Source organism: Emydura macquarii, unplaced genomic scaffold, assembly GCF_026122565.2.
Source record: "Emydura macquarii macquarii isolate MOO-44397 ecotype Brisbane River unplaced genomic scaffold, CSIRO-AGI_Emac_v2 contig_554, whole genome shotgun sequence".
In the NCBI taxonomy this organism is placed as follows: Eukaryota; Metazoa; Chordata; order Testudines; family Chelidae; genus Emydura; species Emydura macquarii.
This window is the reverse complement of record NW_027130691.1, coordinates 6,767,228-6,790,712: the sequence shown is the minus strand read 5'-3', so window position 1 is coordinate 6,790,712 and position 23,485 is coordinate 6,767,228. Positions and strand designations below refer to the sequence as shown.

The following is a 23,485-nucleotide window of genomic DNA, read 5'->3' as shown; positions in this document are numbered from 1 at the left end:
AGGGTTTATATTAGTTAGCCTGTGTTGGTTAGATATGAATACTTTTAAACTGATATCTGCGCATCCACAGTAACAGTGCATTGATTTGATTTAAATAGGTTTTTTTTTTTAAATGTACCTATTTAGTTAAATTGGTGCACAGAGTGAGGCTAGACAAGGCCTTACTGCTAGCATCATGATCTTATCATGCATGCTTTTTGGTCTGCTGTGCTCTACTATAGCGACACTTAACAGTAGCCCTTGAGAATATTAACTGCAGCATTCATTAGCAGCTCATTGTCTTCTTTCAAATGGTTTGGATAGGTAGGGGGAATTTGAGTCTCAGCTGCATTAAAAATTACTTTAGAAGTTTTAAATTAGTCCTTGTGCGAATCTCAGAGCAAGGATCTCTCCCTCCTGCCAATGCCATAGACTGAGCCAGAGTGTGTGCATGATAGGACAAGAATTGGTTAAATGTCATAAAACAAAGATGCAAGGAAGGGATTAAGAAGTGAAAACATATTTATTAGCTTGTGTGACCTTTTTATGTTAAAAATATTTTCAAGTGCAATAATGGATAATTTCTACTTTTCTGATAGGTCACAGATACACAAGGCATAGTTAAAATATTTAAATGACTGTACATTTTAAATCCATGACTATTGTCTTATACTGCTAAAAACATCCATATCAACTCATGATCTTACAATAAGCTTTTGTTAGAATAAATAGCCCATGACCTGGGAGAGTTATTTGTCCATTTTGTGTCTGAAGGGTCTTGTAAATTTCAGCAATCTAGGAGGTAAGTCCTAGTTACCGCACTAATTAGCAACTTCCTATAAACATTATTCATATTTTTTTACATGGCAAAATGTCCAAAACTAAAACAATGCACTAATAGGAATGAACACTTTGTTATCATACACTGTAAGTACCAAATATTTATGCACAACAATGGAAGTAGTAAGAAAAATAGTTCTATATTTTAAAAAGTCACCTTTATGGAGTAAACAATTACACATTTTATATATTCTTAGTTTTAAAAAAACCTGGCATTTAGCCTGAGTACTGGTCTATTAAAAAAAAGCAGTCATTTTTTCATATTAGCATTATTCTAAATTGTGATTCACAAATATATAATACATTCCAGCATATTGTCACATTTTTTTGGCGCTTTCAAAATTTTCAAACATTCATGAGAAGCATGGCCAAATGTTTAAAAACTGTCCATTGTAACTTATGTGGTAATGATCTTCAGTTCTCAAAATATATTTTCATTAATAAGGACGTCGTCTTCGTGCCTTCCAGATAGTAAGGAGGTCATCTGTGTTTCTTCCAGATAATATGCAAGGAATATGGCTAAAGGGGGTGATGGGACTCATTTAAAAACATATTGAAAAGTTAATCATCATCAAAATAATAGTTGTAAAAACAAACTACAGCTCTGGATATTTTTTTCATGGCATAAGAAAAGGAAATACCAGTAAAGACATGAGATGTCAAGAGGAAAAAATGTTATTTCATAGAGGAAAGTGCATATGACTAGTCTCCCTTTGGGACATCACTGGAGTGTTGCTAGATAAATTCTTTTCATTTCTCTGTAAACACCTAGCAGGTCTGCAATTCTCACATTGCACAAGGACTACTCCTTTTTATCCTATGATATCCTGAGAATCAGGATTTACAAGCAGTGGTGCATGCCATAGCTACCAAGAGCTTAACATATCATTTTTCTCATCGCTTTCACCTTTTTTAGGGCTTTCAGACTCCCTTATTAAGGATTTGCAGATTGTGGACAGGTTTCCTTTCTTTAATCTATCTTGCTTCAACCAAGAGAGAACTACTCACATGCTTAAAGTTAAACAGTGTTTAGTGCTTTATTGGATCAGGATTCTCAGCATTTTGTAATGCAATGCCCCTTGTGCAGATCACATCTGTGCTCAGAGCCTGACTGGTTTTCAGATGCAAGTCAGGAGGTTGGTTTTGATATATAAAGCCCATAGTGGCTTGGCTTTATACGTCTTTGGCGGGCTTTTTTTAATCCAACATTTTTCCTTTGTTACTAACTCTGATTCATATCCCAGGCTGCTGCTGGCATTCAACCATGTCATCTCACCTGCTCAGAATAGGTCTAGACAACATGGTGCTTAAAATGCCAGCTGCAAGTGCCTTGGCTACACTAGTACTCCAACTGGCAGTGCTGGACTGGTGGTAGCAACAGTCGGAATTTTTTGACCAAAAAAAAAAACCCACACTACCACAGATGACACTTTAGAGGCAGCCTTTCTTCCCTGATGCTTGAAGATAGCTCCATATGACTCTCTAGATTTTCAGTTCTGGGGCTAAGGATAGAGCGCATTCTCATTAAAGGGTCCTTGACTCCAGAATTCTTTCCCCACTTCTTTGGTCCAGTAATGCCCCAGACCTTTGTCCTATAATCTGTTTCACATGGGAAGAACTGTTGCGTCCTCCCAGAGATCAACTAATTTCAGTGGGGCTGTGTGGCACAGACCACCACCCACATGGAAATAATTGCACGATCAAGCCTCGAGTTGCAAGACCTAACTGCCCAGGCTTTTTCTGAGGGGAAGTCTGTGGAGTTACTGGCTGCATTAGGTAACATTGGTTTGCTGCTATATGTCTCGTGTACACTAGAATCGTGGCATTACAAACACTGCAGGAATGGAGGTTGTTTGTAACTCAAATGTTTGTAACTTTGAACAAATCATTTTGGTTCTTCTTTCAAAAGGCTACAACTGAACATTGACTTAACACAGCTTTGAAACTTTACTATCAAAAAGAAAAATGCTGCTTTCCCTTTATTTATTTAGTAGTTTACGTTTAACACAGTACAATATTGTACTTGCTTTTTTTTGTCTCTGTGTTGCCTCATTGCGTACTTCCAGTTCCAAATGAGGTGTGTGATTGGTCAGTTCATAACTCTGAGATTCTACTTTATATGGGTTTTATTGTAAATGCACTTAGTGCTTTGTACTAGACTTATCTTAAATGGAAAAATACATATTATTGTATTTCTAAACATTACAAAATTAAAAAAAAAAAAAAAAAAAAAGACAGAAAAAACAGAAACTTACCCAAGATCATAAAGAAAACAATGAAAGTTTTGTCTCACTTTCTTCCATGGCTGGCAGTTGCACTTTGCAAAGAGCTTCTGTAAGTTCTGTTGTCTATAATATAAAGTAAATAGACTCTAAATACAGACGTAAGAAAAGACCTTTATAATGGATCATAAAAATTAATGCAGTGGCAGAGTTCAAAATCGGAAAAAAGTAACTGTATGCTCTCCAACCCAACCTCATTCTTTTCCACCTTTTTCCTCTCACCTGAAAAGTAGGGATATGGCATATGCATTTGTCTGCCCTAATTGAGCACTCTAATGCTAAGATAGCACCTAATAATATCATGTTATTTTTTAGAGAATCTTTCATACAAAAACAAATTATAGCAGGACAGTGAAATTAAGAGGTACAGGGTTAGGGAGAAAAGTATTTTCAGATGAGATTTAAAATGTGATGAAGAGTAGGTGAGGCAAAGAGGTACAGAAAGAATTTCATTTATACCTAGAATAATAAAATAGTTTTAATTATTTTCTGCTATCAGCAAAAGCAGACCATTATAGATTAGTTATAATGATTTGAGACTAAGAGAGAAGATAACCCAACTGAGATGCCAAAGACTTATGCTGGTCTAGAGTCTCCCTTTAAATTAAAATCAAGCCTTAAATGGTATAAAACCCAACTCAGTTTTAATGCAGATTAGTTGATCAGTATAGATTAGGAAAAAACCTGTTAAACGTAGTTTTTAAAAACTATTTGGAGACTAGATCAGAGTTTTAATCTTCAGACTCTGAAGACAGCTCATACTGCAAGTTTAATAGGTCAGTATTCTGTGGATAATATCTTCCAAATAGGGCACGCTGATAAAATATACTTCTGCAATAACCACATACAGATTATTTTCATGCACTTCCATTAAGACTTAATACATTATCTTTCATCTTGCAATGAAAAAAATTAAGAAGTTAAACTGTTAAAAATGAGTCTATGCTAAATCTGATTTATGCTTACACAAGAACAGATCATATATAGCACACATTCATCTCTGATACCACCTTCCTCCCCACAAATGGTAACTAATTCTGATCTTAACTCATCCTTATGTTCTGCATTATCTGCCATTCTGTCACAGCTTGCTCCAAAACAAATTCTTCCTTCCCTGTGTTCAGGGACACAAGCCAAATTCTGTCCTGATCATATGAAGACAGAGGGGTGCAAGACGGAGCAAAATTTGGCTAAGACACTTTATCATAAAATATGCAATCATTTTCCCATCAGCCAAGTGTTATGAGTGCATTGTCTATAACATCATAGTATAACTCAAACAAAAAGAAAAGAACGTTCACAGTAACTGTTCCCAACATTCTAAATCTAGCCATATGAAAGTAATAAATACCGTATTAACACTGGTGCTGTTGGAACTGCAACAAGGGCTAACATGGAGAAGGGTGTTAAGCTCCAGATCAGCAACCATCTGTCGAGACTCAGCCAGCAAACGCTGGAGCTTACTCGTAGGTGAACAGGAGTCCTAGAAGAACCAGAAATGGAACCAAGTTATGAAATGATCATTTTAAAATCATGTTCACTGATTGCAAATGTGAAGAATTACCACTTGGCATTTAAAAAAAACAAAAACAGAAAACTTTAATTTTGAAATACATTATACAACACCATTCCAAATTTAATGTATTGAAAGGTCTGTGCAGGATAACAGGTTTCATACAAGCTATGCATATATATACCATTATTTCCTACAAGCTTTAATAAAGCAACTTGTTCTGGCAGCTGCTGAAAGGAGAGACAGCTGGTGGTAACTGAAAATATGATCCTCCCCCAAGAAGCATATCTCCAGGTTTAGACAGGCATGCTTAATTCTTAGTCCTAAATCCTAATCCTAGGCCTATTAGGTCTTCAGAGTTAGCCTAAACGACACCTCACAAGATGTTGTGCTGGGTTATTGCTCACTTTCTCACATAACAGACCCGAATTATACTGAAACAGAATGGTGGGTTGATGCCTAATATGTAAAGAATGGGAATTTAGGGATATACCCTATCAGAGAGGGACTAGACAACAACTCGCACCTGCTCCTATAGTTTTAATAACTGATTTGAAGTCTCCCACAGTGGGTGCTGAACTAAACTCCTGCTCCTAGTAATTGCAATCCTGTATCAGATGGACAGAGAACAAAACCCATGCATGGAGCAAACAGAAATCTACCCAACATCACCTGCAATCTATTAAAAAAAAAAATCCATCCTGCACAACCCAAAAAGCAAACAGACTGGCAACACTTGGAATCAACACAGTGCAAAAGCAGGTTATAACCACACAACAGCAATATTATAATGACTAAAGAGAATATAAAGAGAGAGACAGGAAGGAGGGAAGAAGTTTCCTGTCAGCAGCAGAACAAAGAGACAACCTTTGCCCATCAACCTCTAATAGCAGCATCCAGTCAATCTCAGATGCCAAGATTTACAAGAATTAACTAATGATGACTAGTGCTTTGCAAGCATGCTTGCAATTACCTGGTCTCTGATGCAAAGGGGAGACCCCTCTGGCTCTGCCCCCTATGCTGACACCATCAATAAGGCCAGAATCATTTGCCCTGCAGCATTTGCAACCTAAATACTGCAACATCTTGCTAACTCATAATAGGAACCTGGAAGTTAAATTAATTTAACTATTATTTTAACTGACTAAGCAGTAAAACATTTTTTTAAAAAGGCACAGACACGACAAGCAAATGAGACTTTTAAAGTTATTTCAGCTTTAATAATATATAACAGTGTAAGAAAAAACAATTTTTTTAAAACATGATTTGTGACTTGATAGTGCCCTTTAAAACTTTTTTTAAAAGTCTAATTTACTTTTAGGTAAAAAAAAAATAACTTAGAGAATAAAAAACAGACACTTTTGTGAAAGTAAATGAACTCTTATTTTAGCCATCCTAAAACTAATGTACCACATTATGAAGCTAAATACTGACATAGTTGATAGTAGGACTGGTGCACCTATTTGCTGGCTGAATCATTGATAAGTTACTGATCTCTGAAGGGAGGTCTGCATCGAAGAATCTCTCACATTTCTGGGGCCCATCTCTCTTCTGTGTGGATGTCAAACAACAGGGAGAGTCCAAGTAAAAGGAATTCAGATCCACATGTTCTTCACTGTCAATAAAATTAAGATATTTCCTGAAACAATATCACCAGTAAACTCTAAGAAAAGTTATAATGCAATATAAATATACTTAGGCCTTGATCCAGCAAAGCAGTCAAGTACATGCATAGCTAAGTCAATGACATTACTCTTTTACTTAAAGTTATTCACATGCTTAAGTGCTTTGATGGATCCAGCCTTATTTTCTGTGTATAATAATGGAACACTGTAATACTTCCATGAAGAAGCAGATATGCTAACATATGCTTAGCATATGTTTAACTTAAATGATAGTACAAAAAATATCAAGGTTCCTCTCAAAAATATCTAAAGGAAGATGGCACCCCATGCTTTCATTTTCTACCTCTACATATCCCCTTCTTGAAAACCACCTTTAAACCAAGTCTAAAAATGTAGCTTTAAATATTAAAGTGAAAATTTTAGGAGTTTAAAGTTATTTTCCCACTTTGGACATTACTGGTCAGCTTCCTCTGACCCTTGACTACAGTGGGGTATTTTGGTGGTAGTGGATGGAGGACACAGAACTGAAATACAATTTGTCAGAAATTGTAACTACAACTAAAACTAGATTGCCTGGACAGGGTTTCAGAGTGTGGAGCTAAAGGTGTATTGTTTCAGATGTGTCAGAAGGTAAACATCAGGCAGTGTAGGATCAGACCTGACCTTTGGAGACACACCCAACAGCATTCAAGATCTGTGCAGCCTAGAACTTCAGATACAACATCATCTCTTTATACCTGCAGCTTTCTCCACTGAACTTTAGACCATCACTTATTAGAAAAGGTGGTATATTCAGGAGAGAAAATTCCAAAGTTGATATCACTTATATTTTGTATGTATGTAAAAGCTTTTTATGCCAAAAGGACCGTAATCCCATACATAAAAAAAGATTAATTTAGGGTCCAAGTTGCTAAAGTATATTTCCTCACAACACCACATATAAAAAAAGCAATTAAATTGTAAGTTAAGGCAATAGTCACACCCAACACAATACCAGTGTCCAAGCATTGGCTCGCTATTATCATAATACTCAAACACCACAGCATCACAACCCCCTCTCTAGCACACTTGCTTTCAGTTCAACAATAGAATTTCCTACAATGTGCATATCAAGGAACTGAACGTTACCCATATTCTTTCTTTCTCTAATAAAAATCAATTTTACTTTCTACCCTTGATAAGAATATTGATCAAAGATAGGGGGAAAACTGCTTCAAGACAGTGAAACATCTTATCATAATACATCAAATGGAATCTACACCAGTCCAACTGCTCTGTAGTTTGACCAGTTAGTCACTGGATTAAAGTTTTACAAAAAAAATTAATAAAATAAAATAAAAACTTCAGCCAGTCCGAAATCTGTCTATTCACATATTCATAGCGACACAGGAAATGCACTGAACTAGCACTCCAAATAGATGTCAGACACACTGAACCAGGATAATTGCTAGAGAGCCAACATGTTGCAAAGATTCTAAACAATAAATAAGATCATCTTCATCCTGTGGTCTACTTACACAAAATGTCTACTGTAGTCTGCAGCTTATTCACAATTGTTTACATGTGTGCGTAGGGGTTTATTAGTAGTTTCTAGCTGTGCAAGTATTTGTTTACTTCCAGCTGCTAAATGAATCAATATCACTTTAATAAAGATTTTTAAGTGTTGTGTATTATTCATATTTTAAAAAGTAAATTAAGACATGACCACCTCCCAGTACAATGTATTCCTGTTATCCTTTTCTGACACATTTCTGCCTCTGCAGGGAACTACTAAATAATAGCATGCATTTTTATATACAAACTGACATTCATTAAGCACCAACAGTGTGCTCCACACTCTACAGGGCCAATACAAACAGTCCTACCCTAAAGAGTTTACAGTCTAAGAAAGATGCTTTGGAAGACCCAAAGGAAGATGTTATTTCAGAACTGTTTTGTTTCATTTTAGTTACCTGCTTATAAAATGTTGTTGTACAGAGGGCATTTGACTGACATGTGCTAATGTTTGTGAGCCTCTTAAAAGAAGGAACTCTTTAGGAGGGATATGAATGAGAAGTTGAAGGCCTGCCACTCTTGGTTTGGGAGATCATTGGTCCAACTTTGAAGACAAGGTTGGGAAAGGGAAAAGGAAATGAACAGGCTTGAATTTGGCAGGAGTGGTTTGGTTCAAGATACAAATGAGACCCGTTCAAACCCAGCAGAACGTATATAAGCAATAGTACAGTGGGCAATCATCATTCTGATGCTCTAACTTCAGCTATTAGTACAACACAAATGAAGTCACTGTAATAGATAAAATACTCTGAGCATAGAGATCATTCCACCAATACCACATTCCACAATCTCTCTTGTGATAAAATATGGTAGTCCATCAGCTGTGTTAAGATCCCTGTTGCCAGTTATTACAAAAATGGCAATGACTCATACCAACATCAGATGGACTGACAAGGGAAGCCCCTCCTTTTGCAGACTGAATATATTACCTCCCCAATTAAGATAGCACCAAGAGACTACAGAAACCAGTCATGTCCTGCATAAGAGTGCAAACCCTGGCAAATACCCCAAACAGTAAGTTCTGAGGGGGATTGTGGTGGCAAAAGGTACCCACAACCTCCCCTCATCCAAGGAGCGAATAGATGTTGAGTGCAGATTCCAAAAGTTGACAGCACTGACTGGGGAGTAAACATGGCCAGGACAGCACTGAATCAGTACATCTTCCACCCACTGGGCTTCTGTGAAGACAAATCCTCAGGGGAGGGCAACAGTACAAGCACCACCTGCTCTCCACAGGGGCAATACCTATGCTAGATAGAGTGGCCTTCACTGGCAGGAGGTGACCTCTGTTTCTCCCTGCACTACCAGGGTTAAATCTGTTCCCAAGTGTGACTTTTGGGGGGCAGAGGCAAAGCGATTAAGTAAAGTTTATAACTCTAATTCTCAACCAGGAGTTCATTGGGATGGGATTGTAGTGGTTCCTACGAAAGGATACAGAGTTTGGTTTTTTTGGGTGGGTGGGAGAAGGTAGAAGAAAAGGGAGTAGGGGTGGGAGAGATGATTTATGGACAGGGCAAAGTAACTCTAAACCAAATTAAAAAGCTGGTTTACAAATGCAAAACTAAGCTATGTGGGAATGCTCCAGAACAGCATTCCATTCAAACGGATGCCTATTCATCAAGCTTTTGTGCCTGAAGTGAGATGAACATGTACAACTTTTGTTGTATTGTTTTAAAAAAAACAAGAAAGAAAAAGAGTCAGCACCTTAGACAAGCTCCCACATAAAGTTCATACAACTGGATGCTGGAATATACTTTCTGGGCAAGATCCTGTACTAGTGTAAATCTACTGCAGTGAATTGTGCCAGCTGATTTGCACCAGCTGAAGAGCTGGGCTTCTTCTGCATCTAGTGTGTAACTAAGTGGGAACAGGAATGAATTCTCTATAAAGCGATCCAAAGGATTAAATCCTTGTAAAATAATGCTGATAAATGAAAAAAAATAGGCAATTTGAGGAGGGAAATTGTAGGGAAGTGCTCCTCAGTGCACATGTGCTGACTAGTATGGGAAGAGCTGCTGTCATGATAGATCCATTGTAATGTCACTGCTTTGAATTTCTTTGCCTGTCATCAGCGTAACACCACATACATAAACGTTTCCTTAGAGAGCTCCTAAAGCCTGCAAAATATACCAGTATTTCTTTAAAACTTCTCAGTATGCTGAAACTGATTCTCCATCCTACTTGCCTCTGACTACATTTCAATTTTTTCTAATTTGACACAGGGATCTCAAGATCAATAATGTGTCTGACAACTAACAGATTGTTGTGGGATCAATACCATCTTAAAAAATGGGTTTTGTTTATTATTAAACCTACAAGTTATTTCATTTTCTTTCCTCAGCTAACGTGACTTAATTTGAAGCAGCATGTGTAAAAAAAAAGGCATGGACATTACATCCTTGTCCAGACACTTCTTGAATTGTCAATTGAAATCAAAAAGTGTAGTAAAAACTTCACACAGTGACAAGATTTGATGTCTGTCTTAAAAGGCACCATTTAAAAAATAATCCCTCGTCTGAAGTTTTTTACCTACTGGTGTTACCGCCAAATATTACTATAACCAAAAGTGTTATTTTAAAACAAAAATCTATTTTCTCCCCTTAATTTAATCTTTTGTGTATTTGACAGCACTTTGTGTTATTCAATTTCACAGCATCCCCTGATTGTGAGGGTCTTTCAAACAGGTGAGAGAAAACAAAAAATGTATAAAAATAGGAAAATACTTGAAACTATGTAACAGATTTTAAATGTACTAAGTTTCAAGTTGATAGTCTTCCTTTAAAACTTAATATGATTATTTTAAATCCTGTACAGGATAAATACAAGTTGCCAAGGGGTAGTGCAGTTTTCCACATAATTTTAGCTGTATCTATATATTTGGGTTTTCAAATGTAACAAATACGTAACCTTTTAAAGCTGGTACTTTTTATCCCATGTGCAGTCTTGGGACAGTTGCAGACTGCTCTGTACCACACATTTCCATCTCCTTCTATAGGTCTGAAAATCTGCATCCATTCCAGATCTGTTACCGGCTTATAACATGCAGCTTTATCTATGATAGAGCTAAAAGTACAGAAGCCAGATTCATCTATGGGAACTGTACCAGAAGACTCACTGCTTTTTCGGTCACATGAAATTCCCACCGTGTCTGTCTGATCATTACATTCAATATCAGTTCTGTCAGACTGCTTTGATCCAGGACACCAGCAATTTAATGAATCTAAATGAGCACTGAAGTTGAGCCAATGCTCATGTATAGGTAAAGATGCTCCAAAGTTTTGTTGGTCTCTGCTTAGAAATGTATCTTGTGAAGTTCGAGATGCTTCCCTGCTTTCCAAAGACCTCATTCTGTTGCTATCAGATACAGTTCTGCTGTCTGGTTCATCAGTGCTTAATGAAGCATTCTGCTTTTCCTCTTCCACAAACAAAGTCTTTTGTCCACATGATAAGTCTTTAAAAACTTTTTGAAGACGATTTAAGTGAGACAAGGTACTTTCCTCCATGTCTGAGACAGTAATTAGCTGTCTATTCTCTGCTTCCCACGTATTACAGATTTTTTTTAGACTGCATTTCTGAGCTTGTTTAGTTCCATATTCCTTAGGTATCTTCTGAGTGCCTCCATTGCTAACTCTGTCTTTTTCGTTGCTACTTTCAAGGTCTGATAATACCAAACCTATGCTACAATGGCACGATAAAAGAACTAGTTATAAATACTGCATTTAATATGAAATATATTTTGTATAAACCACACTTTGCAGGATTGTGGCTTCATCCTGTGCTAGATGTGCAATACACAGGAAGACAGCTGCACCCACACATTACCCCAATGGCACACAGGTGGGGCTGTCAATCCATGCATTGTACATTGCATGATCAGATCTTGAGCCTTTTTTTTTTTTTTTTTAATATTTTACACATATTATGCACCATAAGAATTCTACTTGAAATTGTAAATTGTCCTCTGATTTTCCAGGCTGAAAACAAAAGCCAATTCTGAATTTAAAAAAATTAAACACTATATTAATAGGCCAGTTTTATGCTCCTCCATATCTCCAGATCTCTCTTTAGCAGTTTCACAAAGGACTGAGAAAAATGGACACCAAAAGGGTACCAGTCTTTAAGGACTGAAAACATGCTGAAAAACAAGGAAAGTTTCATCTATGACATTTAATATAAATAAGAAAAAAATATTAAGGGTGAGATAAAATATAAGCTTTGTACTGTACATGTAACCACTTGTACAAACAACAGACATTAGGAATAAAAATAATTTGGTGTGAAAAAATAGTTGCTTGAATTCTACACTGTTGAGGAAATGCATGCAGCTAAAAGTACATGGCTAAGAACAGTCTAAAATATATCCACTAGACGAATATTCTTCTAAAGTGCACCCAGCTAGCTTGAATACACAGTAACCTAATCTTGACTAATATATTTTTTTTTTAAATAAAAAACAAACAAGGAAGGAAGTCCCAGAAGCCTGACAGGCACTTAATCTGAAACACTAATAGGGATGAAATTAATTAGATAAATAATATGTTGTAAGACAAAATGATTAAACTGGCAAGAGATGGGTTTTTTGTTTTTTTTAAAAGATTATTCACTATACTATGGCTTATTTTACTAGAAAATATATGACTAGTTTAAGTTTACTCTACTAATAGTTATTTGACTTTGTTTGATAAAATCTTATTTCTGACATAGCAGTAGTGATCTGTGACTAAGAACCTACGCTCTATTCTGTGACTAACATACACTACATCTCTTGACCACATAACCAAAAACTGTGTGACAACAGTATTGCATATTTATAGGTCACATCACAGGCCAGAGGTATCACAGTTTAATGTATATAAATATTGAAATACTATATATTATTTTTTAGAATACTGTGTCATACATGATTCTCTCCTTAACCAATTAACCCATTATGAAAGTCATGTCACTAAGCTTACTTTGCTTCGTGTGCCTCCGCCTTGTGTTTCTGCCGTAATTCCTGAGAACTCTCCAAGTTGAAATGAAGAAATTGCAGATCACGCTGCTGTTTTACATAGATCTACTTCCAGACAGTGATAAAACAATTAGTCAAACTCTGAAGATCAAGGAAAATTATGTCATCTCACATTAATAGATTGCTTTTCATTCCAAAATATATCCAGAGCATTTTACAAACCAACACTGATATTCAAACAATGTGTCTGATCCTGCACTTTCAATGGGAGTTTAGCGTAAATCAGAATGTAAGAGTTGGCTCTATCTAGGAATTAAAGTTATTTCTGGGTTGAAAAACAGTAACTGTTTAGCATAATAAGACATTATAGAGCAAGAAGTACAGAACACTATATTCAATTAACACTACAGGGAAATTGTATAAACAGAATAAAAGATAGAGTTGGATTATGGTCAAAATACACACAGGGACTAACAATATTCTTTCAAAAAGTGCCATGGAATCTTTAAATGACCACAAGTGGTCAGGACATTGGCTTTAACTCTCTTCTGAAAGACAGCACCTCTAGCAGCACAGTGCCCCTTAATACCAAGTGAATCTGTGTGGGATATGGACCTTATTTGTCACAGCACCAAAAATTCTGACATAAATCAGTATTTTAACCTTTAGTTACTATAATCAGCATGTAAAAAAACCCCAGGAATTTATGCTATAGGTTTCTACTCATAAGCAGAACAAGATCTTCAGGGGGTCCATGATTTAGCAATAGTGAACAAAATGATTTTATTACTTAATTGAACTATTAATTCTATTTATTTGTATATAGTTCCATACAAACATAAATGTTATTGGTGAAAAGGAATAATTGTTATTGCCTTCATGAACACAGAAAAGAAATGCAATTAGGATCATACCTGCCGCAAACTGGACAGTTCTGTGTCAGTCCGGACTTGTTTAGATTTAGCAGATTGAAGAAGCTGATCTTGTCTATTTGCTTTCTCAACTGTTTTAAAAGTGTATTAAGACAATTATTTTCCCCATAGAAATCAAAGAGAAAAACTAAATATAGCCAAGAGAAATCTCAAAGACATGCAACAGAGAATGTCATAAAAAGTAATAATTTTAAAAATAATTTAATATTACATCGGTCATTGGCTTATCTTTGTTTGTTGATTTTAAGATTCCCTTATGAAAAACAAACTCAGTAATAAATTCCAACTTTGTGTCTGTGTGGGAGGGGAAAAACATCTGTTATTATGGTTTTAAACATATGAAGGGCCTTATCAAATTCACAGCCATGAAAAACACATCATGGACCATGAAATTAGGTCACCCCCGTGAAATGTCGGTAGAGGGATGGCATGGCTGGGGACTCCTACCACGTGCTGGGCTCCTGCTTCTTGTCCCAGGTAGGCTAGGGAGTGATGGGACTTCCTCTTTCCTGCTGGGGCCTCTCCCAGGGCCGGATCAGATCCACCTCCAGGAACCTCCCCACAGCTGCAGGAAGCTCCACAGCTGCTAGCTGGAAGCCTAGTTCTGAAGGCAGTGCTGCCACCAGCAGCAGCCCGGAAGAGAGACAATATCACGACTCCTCTATAATTGCCTTTTGACCTCCCCACCCACTACCCGTTTTTGGGTTGGGACCTCTATGGTTCCAACACTGACATTTCAGATTTAAATATCTGAAACTGTGAAATTTAAGATTTTTAAAACCCTATGACCGTGAAATTGATCAAAATGGACTGAATTTGGTAGAGCCCTACGTATGATGGATCAATGCTTAGCACAGATGAGATGGGGGAAGTCAGGGGGTTAAAGAATCTGTTAGTCTTTTCAACCTCCATTATACCTTTGGAAGAATGGAAAAGCAGCAATTTGCCATTCCCTTAGTACTATTTTGCTGCAGTACAGTCACACAGTACTAGCTATGCTCAAAAGCCAAGGGCACATGTCAAGACTCACAATCACTCCTTTTTGTTATTCAATTCTTCATGCTAGGGCAGTTTAAACCAAGAGAGTTCATTAAGAGAACAGCAGCCAAAGGAACACACTCCCGCCCTGCAACATTTGCTTTCTGTTAATGGGAAAGGCTGAAGGTGCTTAGCCCCAGCCATGTTGCAGACTGTCTTTTTATTAACTCTAAGGTTTATGAGGTTTTTGTTTAATTGTTTCACCATTTTCTATGCTGTTTTGTGAGAAGGAAAAATGCCAGTCATGTTTATCTGTATTATTAAACACATTAGCTCAGAGGGTCTCAAACACTAACACAGAGACTGTCTTCTGGACCACCTATGCCCCCCCATTCACAATCCAAATAACCACCTTCCCTCCCATTCATGCTCACATAACATCCCTATGGCACCTACACAAATTGCTTTAGGTAGAAAAGCAATATTAGGAATATACTTTTAGCTTTTTTTAATGCAATTTATCAAGTGACAATAAAGGGAATGAGGCAGCACAATGTGATGAGCCAGCTATCTCTGGATCACCAGTAAGTGTTACACAGATCTGAGTGTGAAAACATCTGACCCATCAAGAGCTGGGCACTAAAGCCTTTCACTCACCATTAAGAATTAGCTCATTCTTCAAGCAGTTGTTTTCTTGTTTGAGACGTATGATTTCTTCCCGCTGCTCATTATTTTCTTTCGTCTTTTCACTAAGGTCATCTTTAAAATAAAGTAAGTGTGTTCCTGAGTGAAAAGCAAACACTCTGATTTATAATGGATTAGGTGCCAGTTATATTACTTACCTTTTAACTTATTCATTTCAAATGTTAGTTGTTTCAGTGTCAGTTTGAAATCCTTCTTTTCTTTGATGATACTGGATTCCCCCACCTTAGCTGCATGCAATGCACTTTCCAACTTTTTAAATTTAGATGTAAATTCAGTAATGTGATTGGTTGCCTCAAGTATATCTTTGTCCTACAAAAATATGAAAATAAAGCATTCTTCAATATTTTTTTCTTTTACCTTCATTTATAGGTCTTTCCATTTTGTCTGGTAGATGCTGATGCAATAACAAAAGCTTCCCCCTCTACTAAAAGTCTCATGCTGATTTGGAGAAGACTTGCTCCGAAGAATCAGAAATGGTGTTTTCAGAAGTCCACTATACTTCCTGAATATATGGGTTTCTAGTTCGTTGAAGATTTTTCAACTTTCAGTCAAGTCACCATTCAGCAATCTGATAAACAGTGATCAGTGATTATACCACATTAGATAATGGCATTGGTTTTGTTCAGATACTTTGGGCACACAGTGAGAAGATAACAGATGTTACCTTTAGCTTTAGCATTGTAATGAGTTCCTGTTCTCTAGCTTGTAACTGGCCTATTTTAGCAGACAGCTCCAACACTGAACAGTTGAGACTTTGATTTTTCTCCTAGTAAATAGAAAGGAAAAAGTATCAATTAGTGCGTAGTTACACTGCTACGAAATACACTTTTAGTAATTCAACATCAAGGGGTTCTTTCGTCTGATAAATATATGCACAACTCATTTAATGTCAAGAGAGAGGCAACATAGTTTAGAGAGTAGAAATGGGTCTTGGAAGCCAGGAGCTCCTAAATTCTATTCCTAGTTCTCCAATTTACACTGTGACTTTTGACAAGTCATATCTCCTCTCTGTGCATCAGATTACCCATCTCTAATACAAGGAGAGGTGGTTTCAGAATTTATAAGTAGCTTTGAAGATTTAAATCACTATTTAAAGAGCAACAAATTTTGGAGGGAAAAAATAGGCCTTCTTTAAAAATGAAACAATGCCATTAACAGCTCGCGTTAAAAAAAAAAAATATTAAGAACAAAAACAGCAAGGATCAGAAATTCCTAGATATTGAAACCCAAGTTTGGGAAACACTATTCCAAGGAGTTCTAGATCAAGGAAGAGAACAGAGAAGGAGGGGCTAAAACAAGAGACAGCAGAGGCAGCTCTGCATTGTTCAGCAAGTATATATCATAGGGCTAAACTTATGGATTTTCCATTCTGTAATATGCTCTAGTGGTTAGAACAGGGGATTAGGGATCAGGACTCCTGCATACTATTCCCAGCTCTTTCATATTATCACAGCCAAGTCTTTTACCCCCCTTCTGTGCCTCAGTTTATCCATCTGTAAAATGGTTATGTTACCACCTACCTACCTCACAAAGCTTTTGTGACACTTAATGTTTGTAAAAATCTTCAGATAAGAGGTGTTATAGAAAAGGCAAAATATTACTGAACTATATTGTAAAGTTTTTTAAAATTGTATTTTAGATGTCTTTTTGTTCATTTGACAATACTATTAAAATCTGCATTTTTATTGGTTACATATATTTAAACTGGTGACAAGATTTTATAATTCATGATAGTGACCTAAATTTAAAAGGACATCTTTCTAAAATTGTTCATAATAAAACTGAAGTATTGCAGTTGGTCAGTGATGCAATGACCATCATGGCTTAGTGAATGAAGTTTTGGCATCCCCTCACTGGTAAGTGGTGCTCCCCAGAAGCCAATCAAATAGAGACATCAATCACAAAACCTTATGAGAGTAATACCTTAACCTAGAGTTATTTGACCAAAAGACAAGAACAAAATAGAAGCCTAAAATCTGCAGAACATACCCACAGACTTCAGTGGAAGTTGCATGCACTCAAGGAACGAAGGGTCAGGTCATTAATCAAGACCTACCTCCAGGGCCTGACAATGAAGAGTTGTATCTGTTGCTTTTTGAGACAGCTCCTGAAGCTTTTGTTGAGTATTTTCAAGTGTTGTCCTACGATCATTCTGCTGAGATTCTAAGAGCTTTAATCTTTTTGTTACTGTTCTTATCATCTCATTTCTCTTGTGTAGTTCATCTGTGGAAAGAGATCAAGTATTATGAGCGAATAGGAGTTTTAATAATGTTTCACACACCATCTTTTAAAAAGTAGAAACACTTTAACCCAGCATTTTAAAGTAAAGACATTTTGTTCCAGTAATAGGTGCACAGTGGCATAATCCTTAAGCAGACATATTGATTTTTACCTGACATATTTCTTCCCTACTTTAATTGTACATTGAGTTCATAAAGAGTTATCAATATAAATATGTATTTTATGTAAATGCTACACAGGTTTCTGGAATACCAGGTTATATTAATTTGAAGTAAATTTACAGTTCTTTAAAACAAAAATTATAACTGTTTTCAGGTAATAGATTCTTTTAGAAGTGCAAAGGATATTGCTGGTTTTAGAGTCGCTATAACAAATCTACTTTTAATAAGCTCTAAAGAGATCCTTCCCTGCATGACATTCTAGTATTTCCATGGTAATCTAGAACACATGAAATATTCATTCTATTGTGAGATACCATTTGAACAAGGTAGAGTACACAGATTGCCCAAAGACTCATTCTGATTGGCTGGCAGTTCCTTCCTGATGATGTCACAGTTGTGCACTAATTCCTGATGTACAGAGCTGAAACCTCATAGCTGAAAATACACAAAAATCCCTACACACACACATACATACACACACTGTTCAAGGAATGTGGGGAGGAGTTAGTGAGTGAAGAGGTCAAAAACAGAGTACCCTGTGGGGCTGAGAGACCATTAGGGGTAATGGGACAGCAAGGGACTGAAGGACAAAAAGTGACAGTAACAGTTTAAGATGCACCCTAAACATACCAGGCTGACCTTTCAGCATCAGGTTGTGACTATTTCAGCCACTTTTAACTCACTTTCTAGTGTGAAAATTAAACTCCAAGATATTCAATAGATCAAAATAATTTTTTAAAATCAAGTTAAAAGTGGCTCTTAGGCTAAAGCGTATCACAGGAAGAGAAGCAAGATTTTTGTGGGACAGAAAGCGGGATGGTAAAATCCAAATAACCCAGGGAATGTTTAAAAATGAGAATGCAAAAGAGGTTCAGAAAAAGAAATATTCCATACAGCCAAGAAAAAGACACTCTGCTGCAGTTTATTGCTATATTAAAGCAACATTTGTAAGATATAATTTACACCATTATGTAATTAAATACTTTTGTTTTTCCTAAATATTGTGATAAAGTCAGGCCAGAGGGCCTCAAAAGGGCATACCAGGGCCAGTATGTAAGCCCAAGAATGCCAAAAACCCTTTTTCCTGCAAGCAGAGGAGAGATGATTGCAGGGCAATTAGAGACACCTGGACCCAATGAAGGGCTAGTCCAGGTGTACTTAAACCCTGCCTTCCCTAACAGGAAGGGGGGAAGCACAGGAGAAGGAAGTTGTCTGAAGGCTTGTAGCAGCTGGAGGGGAAGTGTCCCCCAAGCTAGGAGATAGTGCTCCTCTGCAGCCTGAGGAGCAGAGAGGGTGAAACCCTTGGCCCCAGCTGGCAAGAGGAGCCCCAGCAAGGTACCTCCCTGGGGAGATGGGGTGACTGGTGACTCCCTGGCCCACTACAAGGGGCAGAAGTGTGGGACCCACTAGGGGGAAGCTGGCTGTCTGCCACAATATTTTATGATAGCTTTCAGTAGTAAGGATTCATGGAATCAGCATGTGGTGTGAGGTGAAAAAGATTATCAAAATATCAGGTCTACTTCCTGTCAATCAATAATCAGACCATTTTAATACCCCTGAGGAAGTTGTCCTCTCTGGAAGGATATGGACAACCATATTTAAGGGGGGGGACAAAAAAAAACCCATCCTTTAAGTGTTGTAACATTGTTACACACAGGGGGCTCTGCACTGGCACAAGCATCCACCCACATGAATCTGCTGACAGGACTGTGGCATTCCACTGTGTAGCGCTTACTTTCTAGCCTGCTGCACCGTTCCGCCAGAGTCAGTATTTTCTGTCGATCATCTTCCCAGGATAGTAGCTGTCTCTGATGCACTGCAACCATATCATTGAGCTCCTTATCACGATCTTTCAGTTCTGCTATTAACAACTGTAGTTCTTTCCTCTGTTTCTGAATGGTGCTGCTCTCAAGCTCTCGGGTAGGATTCTACAGAAAGAAAACTGCTCCATCATATACAAGCAACAAGAAATTAATCACAAATCTATCTGTGTTATGTCTTTATATAATGCTGTGAGTTGGTTGCTTGTATTTTTAAAACAAACATTTAAATAAGCCATTTAAAATCACCAAAAATAAAACCAAGGAGAGCTGCAGAGCCTTTCTAAGTTTCAACAGAAAATCAAAAAGAAATTGCATTTTTGTAGCTCCATATAAATGTTAAAGCTAAATAGTAATTTACTCATAATGACCAAACTGACAAATTCCAGCATTAAAAGAACAAAGAATTGATGTGGCAATAATTACTCAAGCTAATTAATCTAAAATTAAACATCTTTTCACATCTGAAATCAGATCATCTGAAAACTATTGTTTCTAATTTGATAAACACACAAATAGTTGTCAAGTGTTAATAAAAGTTGATGTAAAGAAAGATTTGTATACTCCCCAAATATGCTGAACTATCTGATGAAGAATAAAATAACTCAAAACAATAGTTTTAACTTCTGATCCTATTTAAGGTCTGGATCCTGTAAACAGTTTTTTACACACACACACTTTTACTATTGGTAGTAAAATGTCTCCTTGAAGAAATTGTACAAGAATTATAAGTATCTGTAAGATCAGGGTCTAAATTTACAGAACTATCTGCACAGACATTCATCTTTCTGCACTGGCACCGGTTTCCAGGATTCTGCTAATGTTAAATTAAAGCATGTTACCCTTTTTCTTTTTACGATGATGTATAAAATAGAAAAGCATGGTTTATCCTGTTCTCCAGCTTACTTTGATGCATGATTTAAAGAGAAACTAATACCTGGCAGTTTTGATTGAAGCTCTCTGCACTTCAATTACTGCTTTATTGTTGAACAAACTATATGCTACTTTTTAAAGTGTTTTTGTTGTTGTTGTTTTTTACCTGGGATGAAGCTGAGAGTGGTACTGATGAATTCATAGGTTTTCTGTGATCAGGTAATTCACCACTTATTAATGAGTCTTGATAAATATTTTCTACAATTTTAAGATTCAGTCTAGAAGATGCAGATAATTTGTGTTACATGCTTGTCCACCAAGACTTATTTGTACACTGAAAGAATAAAAAAACACCATGTATTCTGGTATAAGCATACTATGCAATCATCCAGTCAAACAAAAAAAACAGACTCCTCTTGAGGGGCTGCCAATAAATTCTTTCAATTTCATATGTAACACAATGACTCTTAACTCTCTCCATTCCTAGGGACAACTCCCTGCCAGCCCCTAGAACCACTTCCCAGCCAGTTTGCCATGCCGCCATCCTCCTCTTTAAACCACACTTCTTCAAGGATGTCTATAAACCCTAGTGCCCTGTGTTAAAGAAGCCTCAACAAAATAGACATTTGGCAACAAAGCCAAAGGATGTGGGTTTTAGAAGACACCATTAAGCACATAGCTGGTATACAGTGCTTTTCATCAGTAGATCTCAAAGTGCTTAGCCCAGGAGGCCAGTATCCACAGGTCCCTTTTACAAATGGGGAAACAGAGAGGGGGAGCGACATGCTTGAGATCATCCAGCAAGGCAGCCAGGAACAGAATCCAGGTCTGTGTCCCAGCGCAGTGCTCTCACCCCTAGACCACACTGCTGCCTAGTCTAGACGCAGGCTAACCCTCAGGGCAATCACACTGCTGCTCCCTCCCGTATCCCATCTTCCCTCCCCTGCACCGCTCCGCTGGCTGCTTGGGCCCTGACTGCAGCTGGCTCCAGGCAGGCGCAGCACAGAGCCGGGGGAGCGAGGGGGGGGGGCTTTAGCCGGACCTGTTCCGGCCCCGCGGCGGGGCCTCGCAGTCAGTTACCCAGAGAGCCGCCCGCTCTGGGCCGGGCCCTGCAGCAGGGACGGGGGGGACCCGGCCCTCGCCCCATAGCCCCAACCAAACGCTGGGGCTCGGGGGAGCCGCCCCCTCACAGGAGCAGGGGGGCTATGGAGAGCTCCTGGCCCTCTTCAGGACAGGCGTTGAGGGCTCTGAGCCCCTCACTCCTTCCCCGCCTCAGAGCTCCAAGCGGGCTGAGGGGAAACGTTCGCCCCGCCTCGGGAGCTCTCGCTGCCAGCTCCCCACAGGCCGAGGGGCAGCGTTACCGGGGCGCCGCCCCTGAAGAGAGTGGACTGACCCTGAGGGCGGGGAGGCCGGGCGCCACCCCCACCCCCGGCCGCGGGGGAAGGGCTCGGCTTGGAATGCCGCGCGCGCCGCCGAGTTCAGAGGGAGCCTGCGGCTGGGGTGGGCTCGGAGCCTGCAGCCCGTTAGCCGCGGGATGGCGGGGAACTCCGCGGCTTCATCTCCTAGAGGCGCCGCCGTTCGAAGGCCGGGGATCCCCCCCCCGGGCGCGGGGATTCCCCCCCCCCGGGCTCCACCTTGCTAGACACGTGTTGGGAGCCCCGATCGCCGCCCTGCCAATAGCGCGTGCAGTGAGGGAGGGAGTGTCCTGCCCTGCCCGCCCTGCGCAGCGGCAGCAGCTCCCCGCCGCCCGCATCCTGAGGTCCCAGCTTAGCGCAGACCCCGCGGCTGGCGCGAGGAGTCAGGACCCTCCAACCCCGCTACCCGCCTTCCTCCTCGTGCCTCTAGTGACGCGGTCGGCTCGCACGGGCGCGTCGCAGCTCCCGGCTATCCTCCCTCATCAGCTGCTGCAGCACAGAACGGCTCCCGCCCCGACCGCAAACTGACACAGGGTCGAAAATGCAACGGTCCCAGCTGCCCGGCGAATCCTAGTTTTCGTCACTACCGCGGCATGAGCCAAGCCCCGCCTCCTCCCCCTCCCGCCTCCATTAGCCCCGCCTATCGGGTTGCGTCATACGGATCGTGCGCGGGAACGACCGTTTCGCGGGCAAGTTCCAGCGCTGCCCGCGCGAGCGGTTACTCCGAGGCGAGGACTGAAGAGGTTGGGCGCGATCAAGCTCCACCTCCCCAGCGCGCGCTTAGTTGGAACGCCCGACGATCCACGGCTCCGGGCGGGGTCTGGGGAAAGAGCGCTGAGGGGGCGGAGCCAGCCTCCCCAGGACCGGCTCTTCTTCCCCGCCCTATGGTAGCTGTCCACTCTTGGGGCTGGGAGGAGTCTGCGCCTGCGCCCTGCAGAGCTGGGGGCGTGCGGTCTCCCCTGGAAATAGGCCCCCCGCTGCAGGAAAATGAGATGAGTCCCAGGGTCCCAGTCGACGTCGTCTGCAGTCGCTGCAGCCCAAAGTCCAAGTTACGTGGGCTATGCCTCTGCCAGGCCTTTCTAGCTAGCCCCAGGTAGCTACCTGGCAGTAAAAAGTACTTGTTCTCCCTGAAGACAAAGTTAATGCCAAGTTAAAACAATGCCCAGGGTATGGCCCAGTCCCAACTCCCCAGGCATTGCTTGCACTGGAAATTGGGAAGTCTGAGGCACTCATTTGTATCTTTTGTCCCCTATGGAGAATTAGAACTGCTGCTGTTAGTTACTCCATTACTGCCCTTTGTGCAGCCTAGGAAGGAGATCTGAGGGTATGTATGTTTTCACTGATGGTGGCAGATTCGCCACTGTCAGCTCAATCAATCCGGCTCGCTTGAGCAGTCAGTGAAGACCCGCTCAATCCATCCAGAAGTTGACACATTAAAAGCATCCCAAGTGGCCTAGTGCTGCATCGATTCCCATCAGTGCAGTGTAGCACAGCGAGGACACCATGTAAGAGGAGTCATGAAGTCAACGGGAGTTACGCAAGCTAACTTTTCATTTGCACCAATTTAAATAACTCCGCTGAAGTTAGAGTAGTTGCACCAGTGTAAGTACATCAAA

The 23,485-nt window shown here is 39.5% G+C and overlaps 1 protein-coding gene across 1 annotated transcript; it reads right to left on the bottom strand.

Annotated features, from left to right (window-relative positions):
* Positions 1-489: 489 nt before the first annotated feature.
* CCDC62 (coiled-coil domain containing 62) lies at positions 490-23,076 on the bottom strand. Its single transcript, XM_067539627.1, has 14 exons — positions 22,294-23,076; positions 20,621-20,788; positions 19,497-19,689; positions 17,416-17,582; positions 16,024-16,125; positions 15,497-15,668; positions 15,312-15,413; positions 13,659-13,747; positions 12,749-12,849; positions 10,701-11,471; positions 6,049-6,229; positions 4,453-4,584; positions 3,075-3,167; positions 490-1,338 (listed from the first exon to the last, which is right to left on the bottom strand). Exons 2-13 carry the CDS (start codon positions 20,654-20,656, stop codon positions 3,081-3,083), a joined length of 2,133 nt encoding a protein of 710 aa, XP_067395728.1. The 5' UTR covers positions 20,657-20,788; positions 22,294-23,076; the 3' UTR covers positions 490-1,338; positions 3,075-3,080.
* Between the last annotated feature and the right edge of the window lie 409 nt (positions 23,077-23,485).